Below are 12,048 nucleotides of genomic sequence, written 5' to 3' on the forward strand. Positions count from 1 at the left end.
AAAGAATATTAAGAAAAATAAACATGAAAGAAACATAAATATGTAAATAACAAAAATATGTATATTTTGAACATTTGAATCCGACCAGTTGACAGTTCAATGGAATTTTCTTGAACGTTGTTAAGCACACTTAAATGCTCGTCACAAATGTCATTCCTCATCTCATACATCTCTGCATTTAATAGTCTCTATGCTTGTGAGTAGATTGCTTCCGAATAGAGCATCTGCTTTTGGGTTACAAAAATATACATCTTAAAAAATAAAATAAAAAAATCGATGACTCCTACGTATGGGGGTAAAAAAACCGCTTTCAGAGAAATATTTGACTTGGTCAACTGGTCCGATTTCTGTGCTCGCGAGTGTAGTTTAGAGACCATCTGTTTTGATCATAATATTGTCTTCTTTAGAAGATAGTCTTTTCAGCCCTATGGGTGGAGTCAGACAGGATTTAATTCAGATTTCGAAGCCTTTTTTTTTTATTAGGCAATTAATAGCCTAGAATTTATTTTAACCAAGTTAGTCAGCCTAGATGCCTAGAACAAAATGCCTAGGTATAGGTTATTTGTATGAATGACAATTAATAGGAAATATGAAGTGTGTGATACTTAGTGTGATACTCCCTGTGAGTATCACACTAGGCTTGTACGTAGGAGGTCCTGTTTTTCAATGAGCATAAAGCATAAGAGGCAGTAGAAATCCCATTGATCATAAGTATGATGATGCTTTGTATTAAAAATCCATACTCAAAGCTTCATTTATTGTATTTTACATATGTTTCTTACCCTTTCTTTATAGTATGTAGATCTATTTTCTACTTTTTCCCTTAGATATACCTCTGACACCACCCATAGATCCCACAGTTAAAAGAATAAACCCTAGTTATCTAGGTAATCAACTAAACTAAATTCGCCATCTAAACACAATATTAAAAAATAAAAAATTACATATCACTTTTCAATAAAATTTTCTCTCGAAAACCGCTTGAAAGAACAACCAAAAACCAAAATGTTGTTCCTCCAACACCATATTGGTTTCAAGAGTTTTCTCTGAGGGCCAGTCTTCCATATAGAGGGTAAAGTTTGGGGTGCACTCAGTCTCGAGATTCTCGTAAGACTGGAAAGGTCGGAGTGCACTCAGCCCACGTCCTTCTGTTAACCAGGGGACCTCAAGATTCACCTTGAAATGAAGGCAGTGCAGACCCATTTTTTGCAACTCATATTATCATGGGATTTCCCGTTAATTCGTAAAAAAAACTCATATTAACATCTTCAGTTATACGCGTTTGATTTTCATTTTCATAAAAATCGACGTTATAAAAAAAAAGTCTGGTAAAACGGGACAAATGTGACAGCCGTGCTTTCAGGACAAAGACAATGTTCATGCCCGCCATTACCTATGCATTAATTGGTTTATTGGTTTAGTTGGAAACATAAAAAAAGGTATTGAGGGGTAAATTTGACCCCCTTAAAAGATAAAAAAAGCGCAATCCGGGGTAAATTTGACCCAGTTAAAAGAACTAAAAAAGGGCAAACCGGGGCAAAACGAGTCCCCTGTTCAGAAGATCTGCAAAAAGTACGTCGGGGTAAATTTGACCCTGTTAAAATAGATCTAAAAAAGAGGGAAAAATAGGGCAAACCGGGGCAAAATGTGTCCCGTGTTCAGAAGATCTGCACAAAGTACGACGTAGCTCCGTCGCGCCAGGCGGGGTCATCCACCAGCGTGGCCCTACACAGGGGGCAGGTCTGCTCGCGGTCGAACCACTTGGTCACGCAGCTCTCGCAGAAGATGTGACAGCAGGTGAGCTGCACCGGGGTCTTGAACTCGTCATGACAAATGGGGCAGATGCAGCCCACGCCCAGCAGGGTCTCCTTCGTGGGAGACACGCCCAGTTGCTGTGAAGAAGAGAGGGAGGAGGGAATGAGAGGTTTTTCTTCGCATCAATGTTTACATACAATATTGTATATTTGTACCTAATAATATGAATCGAATTGAATGTTGACACAAACTTTAGCTATTTTGTTAAACTTTTAAACAAGTAGGATTCAGCTCAAATGTTTACTGAGCCCGAGATGGTATTTTCTAAGAAATAAAATAAAACTCTTAATCCTAATAAAACTAGGTATGAAACAACGAAACAGCAGACCACATGCGTCTAATGTAGCAGTTGTTCCATTGCTACGAAATAAAAACGGCGGTGAAACACTCATCTTGAAAAAAAAAAAAAAAAAAAAAAAAAAAGAGGATTCAGCTCAAATGTTTACTGAGCCCGAGATGGTATTTTCTAAGAAATAAAATAAAAATGTTAATCCTAATGAAACTAGGTATGAAACGACGAAACAGCAGACCACATGCGTCTAATGAAGCAGTTGTTCCATGGCTACGAAATAAAAACGGCGGTGAAACACTCATCTTAAAAAAAAAGTCAAGGTGGAGAGCTAAGGTTCCTGAGGATTTAAGAGAGAGGGGATGGAGAAGAGAGGAAGCAGTGAATAGAAGATTGTGGAGGGGGAAAAAGGGGGAGATACCGCCCCCAAATGAAATTCGAATGGAGAAAGAAGAAGATAGAAGAATGAAACAACTGCTACATTAGACGCGGTCTGTGTCGTAGCATGCCCATCCCGCGGTCTGTCCCTCATCAAATCATCAGATAGGCGAGAAGGGACACAATACTTCCCATTTAGGTGCTGGGTCAACACGATGACATCGACACCAGAAAACAACCCATTGAAATATGTATTTGCAAATCGAACCCGGGACCTTCTGCATGACAAGCACATTTTTTTTTTTCATAAGAATACTTTTCATTATAAGAATACTTTTCATTTATTTACATAAATAAATCATACATTCCAACAAATAACAGTAATGATATTAATGATAGAAAAAAATAATGATATTAAAAATAAAAAATTGTGAAAAGTTTTTACAACCCATTCAGCACATTGAATACTTACAATATTGTTGAGAAGTTTGGTGAACGACTTCCACCAGGCTTTGGCGGCCTGCATAATGTTGGAGCCTTTGGCCACCACCCTATGGAGACTGGAGCAGATAGCACATAGCAAGGAATAAGGAAAGAGAAAGACAGAAGCGCAAGCGCACTACAAACTATGTTGATACCTACTGAACTGAAACTGAAACTTCCCTGCTTAGTCTGCTTCGTTACGTAATGGACCCGAAGGTTTCAAGGTTTCGGTTTCAGTTTCGAACTCAGATCCAAAACCTTAGAGCGTTTCGAAACCTGGGATCCAGAGCCCTGAAAAGTTTCATTTTTCCCATCACTAGATTTGCATTGACCAGTGATATTATAGGGTTAGGTTTAACACAATAAGGAACATTATTATTATTTTTTTTTGTCATGGCTTCTGAATAATTACTAATTCTTGAAATGACAGGAGGGGAAGCTAATGTAAGAGGTGGAGAAGTGAATGAAAAATATGAATCAGAGGCATTCTCATTTCACACCTTTATTACAAAAATAAAAAAAAGGCTTTGTTGTTGAAGATAAGTACCTAGTTTTTAACTTGACAAATTTGTTTTAGTGATGACTTGGCGACAGCCATCTTGAAAAGGCTTTGTTGTTGAAGATAAGTACCTAGTTTTTAACTTGACAAATTTGTTTTAGTGATGACTTGGCGACAGCCATCTTGAAGAAGAAAGACAAGCCAAACAGACTGATTGTGGATGAAACTATCAACGATGATAACTCCGTTGTGTCCTTGTCACAAGTAAGTAAAAGTTTCATTCATTCATGTGTGGCATCAGCGTGATTGCTCATGGCCAATACCGAGAATACTTGATTGAAAACTTGGTAACTTTGTGAAGGTCAATTTTAACTCTTGGGTTGTATGATTCATTCATGTGTGGCATCAGCGTGATTGCTCAATTGCTCATGGCCAATACCGAGAATACTTGATTGAAAACTTGGTAACTTTGTGAAGGTCAATTTTAACTCTTGGGTTGTATGGAAAACTTGAAAGGTCCATTCAATATGGACCTTTACAATGTATGGGGACCAGCTTGGTTCATTCATTCATGTGTGGCATCAGCATGATTGCTCATGGCCAATACCGAGAATACTTGAGTGAAAACTTGGTAACTTTGTTAAAGGTCAATTTTAACTCTTGGGTTGTATGGAAAACTTGAAAGGTCCATTCAATATGGACCTTTACAATGTATGGGGACCAGCTTGGTTGGTAGGGTGTCTGCCTTGTCCCTTCAGGATAAGGTTTGCTCTTGGAACGGCTGACTTTCTCCTATCCTATCCTTCCTTCTCTCTTTGATTTCGGGACGACAAGATCCGAGAGAAGGAAGGAGTCACAGTTCCCTCAATCTAACATTTCTCTTTCTTTCTTTCTTTCTTTCTTTTTTTTTAGTTACGGAGTCTTCAATGAAGTTTTCTTTTTGTATGTTGACTGTTCTTTTCTTTCTAACCCACCTTCTCTCCCCTCTTCCAGCCAGGCCAAAATGGACTTTTAAGTTGGCTCTTGTTTTTTTTCCCCCCTTCCTTCTTTCTTTCTATACCATATTCTCTCCCGGCCACCAAAATGGACGAGCTCAATTTGTTGCCTTGTTCTTTCAAAAAGAAAAAAAAACTTTCTAAACCCTTGTTCTTTCAACAACAACAACAACAACAAAAAAAAAAACCCTTCTAACTTCCTGTTATTTCCTCTCTCGGCCAGGCCAAAATGGACGAGCTCAATCTGTTCCGGGGCGACACGGTACTGCTGCGCGGCAAACGTCGCAAGGAGTCCGTCTGTATCGTCCTGTCCGACGATACGTGTCCGGACGAATTAATTTACTCATTTCCCCTTCATTTTCATAAGCGGAAGGTCATCATCGATTCTTCTGTGATAAGTCACCTATTCGCGGTTTGCTCGTTCTTTCTTTCTATACCGTATTCTCTCCCAGCCACCAAAATGGACGAGCTCAATTTGTTGCCTTGTTCTTTCAAAAAGAAAAAAAAAACTTTCTAAACCCTTGTTCTTTCAACAACAACAACAAAAAAAAAACCTTCTAACTTCCTGTTATTTCCTCTCTCGGCCAGGCCAAAATGGACGAGCTCAATTTGTTCCGGGGCGACACGGTACTGCTGCGCGGCAAACGTCGCAAGGAGTCCGTCTGTATCGTCCTGTCCGACGATACGTGTCCGGACGAGAAGATCCGCATGAACCGTGTCATGCGGAACAATCTACGCGTGCGTCTGAGCGACGTCGTATCTCTGGTACCGTGTCCGGGCATTGTGTACGGCAAGCGCATCCATGTCCTTCCGATTGACGACTCCGTGCAGGGACTCACTGGGTAAGTGCGGAAAGAACGACCAAACACTGAAACACTGGGTAAGTGCGAAAAAAAAGAGGAAAAAACAACCGAATACACTAAAACCAACAAACACACTACCAGATAGACAGAGAGACATACAGATTGTGTACGGCAAGCGCATCCATGTCCTACCGATTGACGACTCTGTGCAGGGACTCACTGGGTAAGTGCGGAAAGAACGACCAAACAAACACTGAAAAACTGGGTAAGTGCGAAAAAAAGAGGAAAATACGACCGAATACACTAAAACCAACAAACACACTACCTACCAGATAGACAGAGAGAGATACGGATTGTGTATGGCAAGCGCATCCATGTCCTGCCGATTGACGATTCCGTGCAGGGACTTACTGGGTAAGTGCGAAAAAAAGAAGAACCAAACACTGAAACACTGGGAGGAAAAAACGACCGAACACACTAAAACAAACAAACACACTACCTACCAGATAGACATACTGACCAATAACCTTGTTCCGACCTAAGGGGGGGAGGGCAAATAAACAAACTCAGACTGACAGACTTACTGACGGACAAACAGACAGACAAACCATGCTAATGGAGAGAAGCAGCCTTAACGGAGCACTGATCATAGCGCCAACTCTTGCTGAAAATGAATGAACTGAGCTGAGAATTTTTTCTCCGAAAGTGGAGATTTTTGATAGCTTTATAATTTTCAACTGTATCATTTCCCATGGCGTAGTGGTCACTGCGCTCGCCTTGCACGCGGGAGACCCGGGTTCGATTCCCGGCGGGGTCAAGAAATTTGTATCATGCCAATAAACAAGGTATATTCTATTCTATTCTATTTTCCAGGTGCTTTCTTCTTCCTCATCAACGGTCCGGAGATCATGAGCAAGCTAGCCGGAGAGTCTGAGAGCAATCTGCGTAAAGCGATTCTTGTCATTTTCCAGGTGCTTTCTTCTTCCTCATCAACGGTCCGGAGATCATGAGCAAGCTAGCCGGAGAGTCTGAGAGCAATCTGCGTAAAGCTTTCGAAGAGGCGGATAAGAATTCCCCCTCCATCATCTTCATTGATGAGTTGGACGCCATCGCGCCCAAGAGAGAAAAGGTGAGTGCGTTTCGTAGTGTGGCTGAAAAAATCTATTTTTTTTTCTTTTTTTTTTTAAGAGGTTTGACAGAGGGAACTGTAACTGCTATGGTCTTATCGTCCTGAAATCGAAGAGAGAAGGAAGACAGGATAGGAGAAAGCCAGCCGTTCCGAGAACGAACATTATCCCATCAGGATAAAATCCGCCCCGGGCGGGAATCGAACCCGCGGCCTAGCACTTACAAGGCAGACGCACTACCAACTAAGCTAACTAACTTTTAAAAGTGCGATAATAAGTTGTAATAATATCCACTTAATAGTTGGATAATATGACGTATGAGCGTAGCGCAACAAAGTACAAAGACAATAGTAAGGCATAGTAACATCATTTGGTAAGGTTTGGTGAGTTTGGGTTATTTCTGAGTGAAAAACACCATGGTAATATCTTTGGGTAAGTTTTAGTAAGTTCGGGTGGTTTCCGAGTGAGAAGACACCATAATAACATCATTATGTAAGTTATAGCAAGTTCGGGTCATTCCCGAGTTGAAAATGGCATAGTAACATCATTGGGTAAGTTTTAGTAAGTTCCGACCATTTCCTAGTGAAAATACCGTAATAACATCATGGGATAAGTTTTGGTAAACTCCCGGCGGAGTCGAAGTTTCTAAAGCTGTTTTTCAATGAGCATAAACATAAAGCATAAGAGGCACTAGAAATCCCATTGATCATAAGTATGATGATGCTTTGTATTAAAAATCCATACTCAAAGCTTCATTTTATTGTATTTTACATAATATGGTTCTTCCCCTTTCTTTATAGTATGTAGATCTATTTTCTACTTTTTCCCTTAGATATACCTCTGACACCACCCATAGATCCCACAGTTAAAAGAATAAACCCTAGTTATCTAGGTAATCAACTAAACTAAATTCGCCATCTAAACACAATATTAAAAAATAAAAAATTACATATCACTTTTCAATAAAATTTTCTCTCGAAAACCGCTTGAAAGAACAACCAAAAACCAAAATGTTGTTCCTCCAACACCATATTGGTTTCAAGAGTTTTCTCTGAGGGCCAGTCTTCCATATAGAGGGTAAAGTTTGGGGTGCACTCAGTCTCGAGATTCTCGCAAGACTGGAAAGGTCGGAGTGCACTCAGCCCACGTCCTTCTGTTAACCAGGGGACCTCAAGATTCACCTTGAAATGAAGGCAGTGCAGACCCATTTTTTGCAACTCATATTATCATGGGATTTCCCGTTAATTCGTAAAAAAAAACTCATTTTAACATCTCTAGTTATACGCGTTTGATTTTCATTTTCATAAAAATCGGCGTTATAAAAAAAAAGTCTGGTAAAACGGGACAAATGTGACAGCCGTGCTTTCAGGACAAAGACAATGTTCATGCCCGCCATTACCTATACACAATGCATTAATTGGTTTAGTTGGAAACATAAAAAAAAGGTATTGAGGGGTAAATTTGACCCCCTTAAAAGATAAAAAAGCGCAATCCGGGGTAAATTTGACCCAGTTAAAAGATCTAAAAAAGGGCAAAAATAGGGCGAACCGGGGCAAAACGAGTCCCCTGTTCAGAAGATCTGCAAAAAGTACGTCGGGGTAAATTTGACCCTGTTAAAATAGATCTAAAAAAGAGGGAAAAATAGGGCAAACCGGGGCAAAATGTGTCCCGTGTTCAGAAGATCTGCACAAAGTACGACGTAGCTCCGTCGCGCCAGGCGGGGTCATCCACCAGCGTGGCCCTACACAGGGGGCAGGTCTGCTCGCGGTCGAACCACTTGGTCACGCAGCTCTCGCAGAAGATGTGACAGCAGGTGAGCTGCACCGGGGTCTTGAACTCGTCATGACAAATGGGGCAGATGCAGCCCACGCCCAGCAGGGTCTCCTTCGTGGGAGACACGCCCAGTTGCTGTGAAGAAGAGAGGGAGGAGGGTATGAGAGGTTTTTCTTCGCATCAATGCTGTTCAGAAGATCTGCAAAAAGTACGTCGGGGTAAATTTGACCCTGTTAAAATAGATCTAAAAAAGAGGGAAAAATAGGGCAAACCGGGGCAAAATGTGTCCCGTGTTCAGAAGATCTGCACAAAGTACGACGTAGCTCCGTCGCGCCAGGCGGGGTCATCCACCAGCGTGGCCCTACACAGGGGGCAGGTCTGCTCGCGGTCGAACCACTTGGTCACGCAGCTCTCGCAGAAGATGTGACAGCAGGTGAGCTGCACCGGGGTCTTGAACTCGTCATGACAAATGGGGCAGATGCAGCCCACGCCCAGCAGGGTCTCCTTCGTGGGAGACACGCCCAGTTGCTGTGAAGAAGAGAGGGAGGAGGGAATGAGAGGTTTTTCTTCGCATCAATGTTTACATACAATATTGTATATTTGTACCTAATAATATGAATCGAATTGAATGTTGACACAAACTTTAGCTATTTTGTTAAAGTTTTAGACAAGGAGGATTCAGTTCAAATGTTTACTGAGCCCGAGATGGTATTTTCTAAGAAATAAATAAAAATCTTAATCCTAATGAAACTAGGTATGAAACAACGAAACAGCAGACCACATGCGTCTAATGTAGCAGTTGTTCCATACGGCGGAGAACACTCATCTTAAAAAAAAAGTCAAGGTGGAGAGCTAAGGTTCCTGAGGATTTAAGAGAGAGGGGATGGAGAAGAGAGGAAGCAGTGAATAGAAGATTGTGGAGGGGGAAAAAGGGGGAGATACCGACCCCAAATGAAATTCGGAAAATTGAAAAGAGAAAGAAGAAGAATGAAACAACTGCTACATTAGACGCGGTCTGTGTCGTAGCATGCCCATCCCGTGGTCCCCCTGTCCCTCATCAAATCATCAGATAGGCGAGAAGAGACACAATACTCCCCATTTAGGTGCTGGGTCAACACGACGACATCGACACCAGAAAACAACCCATTGAAATATGTATTTGCAAATCGAACCCGGGACCTTCTGCACGACAAGCACAATATTGAATACTTACAATATTGTTGAGAAGTTTGGTGAACGACTTCCACCAGGCTTTGGCGGCCTGCATAATGTTGGAAAAAAAAGAGGGAGATACCGATCCCAAATGAAATTCGAATGGAAAAGAGAAAGAAGAAGAATGAATCAACTGCTACATGAGAGGCGGTCTGTGTCGTAGCATGCCCATCCCGTGGTCTGTCCCTCATCAAATCATCAGATAGGCGAGAAGAGACACAATACTTCCCATTTAGGTGCTGGGTCAACACAACGACATCGACACCAGAAAACAACCCATTGAAATATGTATTTGCAAATCGAACCCGGGACCTTCTGCAAGACAAGCACAATATTGAATACTTACAATATTGTTGAGAAGTTTGGTGAACGACTTCCACCAGGCTTTGGCGGCCTGCATAATGTTGGAGCCTTTGGCCACGATGTAGGCGGCCGACAGAAACACGCCGACAACTTTCTGGTGGCCCTGGTAGGATTCCATCAGATAGATAAGCCACAGCTGTATCGGCACCAGGCTGCGATAGAACTGGGACGTTAGCTCAATGAAGAGATACCACTTTCCCTGGAAGAGGGGAAAATCAGAATAATAGAATAGAAAAATAATAATAATCTTTATGTCGTTGTTGTTGTAGCGGCTTCAGCTGTAGCCGAATGGTGATGGTAGAATAAAGATATCTTTTTTATCAGCCATACCCCAGGGTGATAGTCTCTAGCCATGTTGAATTGGCTCGTCCTGAATCGCAGTCAACCATCGTGAGGACTTGTGCTTCTTCTTTAAAAGCGCAGAGAACCCATTAATCTTTATGTCGTTGTTGTTGTTCTAGCGGTTTCAGCTGTAGCCGAATGGTGATGGTAGAATAAAGATATCTTTCTTATCAGCCATACCCCAGGGTGATGGTCTCTAGTTATGTTGAATTGGCTCGTCCTGAATCGCAGTCAACCATCGTGAGGACTTGTGCTTCTTCTTTAAAAGCGCAGAGAACCCTTTGAAAAACGTAAATCTGAATTATTTTGTGGTGAAGCAAGTGACTTTTTGGAGTCTTTGGGTGAAAGTTTCTCTGGCTTTTTATACTTGGTGGATTTTGGAAAAGTTTCACATGAGGGGAGCCTTCTGGTTCAATAGTAGATTGACAGGGGGATGCTGGAATCTAGACAGAAGGCCCCTAAATATCCTTCATAAGATACCCACTAAGTTTCGAAGGAGGCTCTTGCTTTACCATAAATAACTCGAAATTTATTACATCTAAATCATTACGAGAAAATGTGTAAACAAATTAGAAAATTTCAACTTAAAATTACAAAATTAAATATTAAATAGTTATCTCGTGGAGATCTGAGTCTATTTTCTAATGACTAACAATCTAAACATAAATAGTGTGTATTTTTTTCAACTTATGGCCAGGGCCAGAATCAGGGTAAAACTCGGTTCAAGTTTTAACTATTGTATATTGGGCAATCCGATTGGCTGAAAATTTCGAAATCAACCAATCAGATTCCTTCATCCAAGAGTTAAAAACTTAAACTGAGTTTAAACTCTGATCCTGATCGCGGGTAATAATTAATTTAAAAAAAGTAATAATAAAATAAACACGAGGTTATGATTTGATATGAGGAGTTGGGGGACCCTAACACCTAAAATGGCTTTTAATGTAAAATACATTTTGGAGAAAAATTATTGTATAACATTGATTGGAAGCATATCGATTTAAGTACCTACCTAATTTAAATAAATATTTTAAGAAGATTTGAGAACGAAAGAAGTAAAAAAGGGGAAAGCAACTTTTTTTCCAAGAGGTTTGATAGACGGAACTGTAACTGCTCAGGTCTTATCGTCCCGTAATAGAAGACAAGATAGGAGGAAGCCAGCCGTTCTGTGAACGAACATTGTCCGTTCAGGATAAAATCCGCCCCAGGCGAGAATCGAACCAGGAAAGCAACTTTTTTTTTCCAAAAGGTTTGATAGACGGAACTGTAACTGCTAAGGTCTTATCGTCCCGTAATAGAAGAGAGAAGGAAGACAGGATAAGAGGAAGCCAGCCGTTCCGAGAACGAACATTATCCGTTCAGGATAAAATCCGCCCCGGGCGAGAATCGAACCCGCGGCCTAGCGCATACGAGGCAGAGGCGCTACCAACCAAGCTAAATAGGCTGGCTGGCAAGGAACTTAATCCATCCAGTAAGATAGAGGGGACATACGAGGACTCGTATATTGCATTCAGGATCAGGCACCGATAGATTCTTTCTAGCGTGAAGAAGGAAGAGAAGAAGAAGAAGAAGAAGAAGAAGAAGAAGAAGAAGAAGAAGAAGAAGAAGAAGAAGAAGGAGCAAAAAAAAAGACGAACTGAAGGGGAAGGAGTGACGACGAACAAGAGGAGGAAGAAGAGGAAGAGGAGGAGGAGCAGGAGGAAGAGGAGGAGAATGAGGAGGAGGAGGAAGAGGAGGAGGAAGAGGAAGAGGAGGAGGAGAAGGAGGAGGAGGAGAAGAAGAAGGAAGAGAACAAGCTCCTCCACTTTTCTTGGAACAGTCTGGAAAAGAAGGAAGAGGAGAATTTTTGGTCGAAAATTTCCTATCTTAAAATACTCCCCATGTAAAGATGGATCATTTAAAAGTGTCCAAAAAAGGAGAGTTGCTACTTAATCTAGCAGCAGTAGAAGAGGAGGTGGAGGAGGAGGAG

At 41.3% G+C, this 12,048-nt stretch overlaps 3 protein-coding genes across 3 annotated transcripts in view; 1 reads left to right on the forward strand and 2 right to left on the reverse strand.

Annotated features, from left to right (window-relative positions):
• Positions 1–255: 255 nt before the first annotated feature.
• LOC113465408 (RING finger and transmembrane domain-containing protein 2) overlaps positions 256–12,048 on the reverse strand; it is a 16,518-nt gene continuing 4,725 nt past the window's right edge. Inside the window, exons 4-6 of the mRNA XM_026819906.1 lie at positions 9,721–9,936; positions 8,360–8,690; positions 256–1,561 (exon numbers count right to left, since the gene is read on the reverse strand). Coding sequence (XP_026675707.1) covers positions 8,457–8,690; positions 9,721–9,936 — 450 coding nt within the window. The 3' untranslated portion in view covers positions 256–1,561; positions 8,360–8,456. The remainder of the gene's footprint in view (positions 1,562–8,359; positions 8,691–9,720; positions 9,937–12,048) is intronic.
• LOC103524510 (E3 ubiquitin-protein ligase RNFT1-like) lies at positions 952–3,023 on the reverse strand. The gene is made up of 2 exons (XM_008489523.3): positions 2,955–3,023; positions 952–1,892 (listed from the first exon to the last, which is right to left on the reverse strand). The coding sequence occupies exons 1-2, from the start codon at positions 3,006–3,008 to the stop codon at positions 1,659–1,661; spliced, it is 288 nt and encodes a 95-aa protein (XP_008487745.1). The 5' UTR covers positions 3,009–3,023; the 3' UTR covers positions 952–1,658.
• Positions 3,618–8,303, forward strand: LOC113465407 (transitional endoplasmic reticulum ATPase-like; the record flags this gene model as incomplete). Its single annotated transcript, XM_026819905.1, has 5 exons — positions 3,618–3,728; positions 5,048–5,303; positions 5,404–5,485; positions 6,214–6,407; positions 8,071–8,303. Coding segments are annotated over 5 exons (876 nt in total), but the record flags the coding sequence as incomplete, so codon positions are not given.

The sequence above is a fragment of the Diaphorina citri genome, unplaced genomic scaffold, assembly GCF_000475195.1.
Source record: "Diaphorina citri unplaced genomic scaffold, Diaci psyllid genome assembly version 1.1 scaffold102, whole genome shotgun sequence".
Taxonomy (NCBI): Eukaryota; Metazoa; Arthropoda; class Insecta; order Hemiptera; family Psyllidae; genus Diaphorina; species Diaphorina citri.

What these genes read in the sequence shown, in the direction of transcription:
- LOC103524510 (XM_008489523.3), bottom strand. Translation starts at nt 3,008, where the DNA reads ATGCAGGCCGCCAAAGCCTGGTGGAAGTCGTTCACCAAACTTCTCAAC. An exon ending in CCAAACTTCTCAACAATATT is followed by an intron (nt 1,893 to 2,954) that starts GTAAGTATTCAA and finishes TCTTCTTCACAG; the next exon opens with CAACTGGGCGTGTCTCCCAC.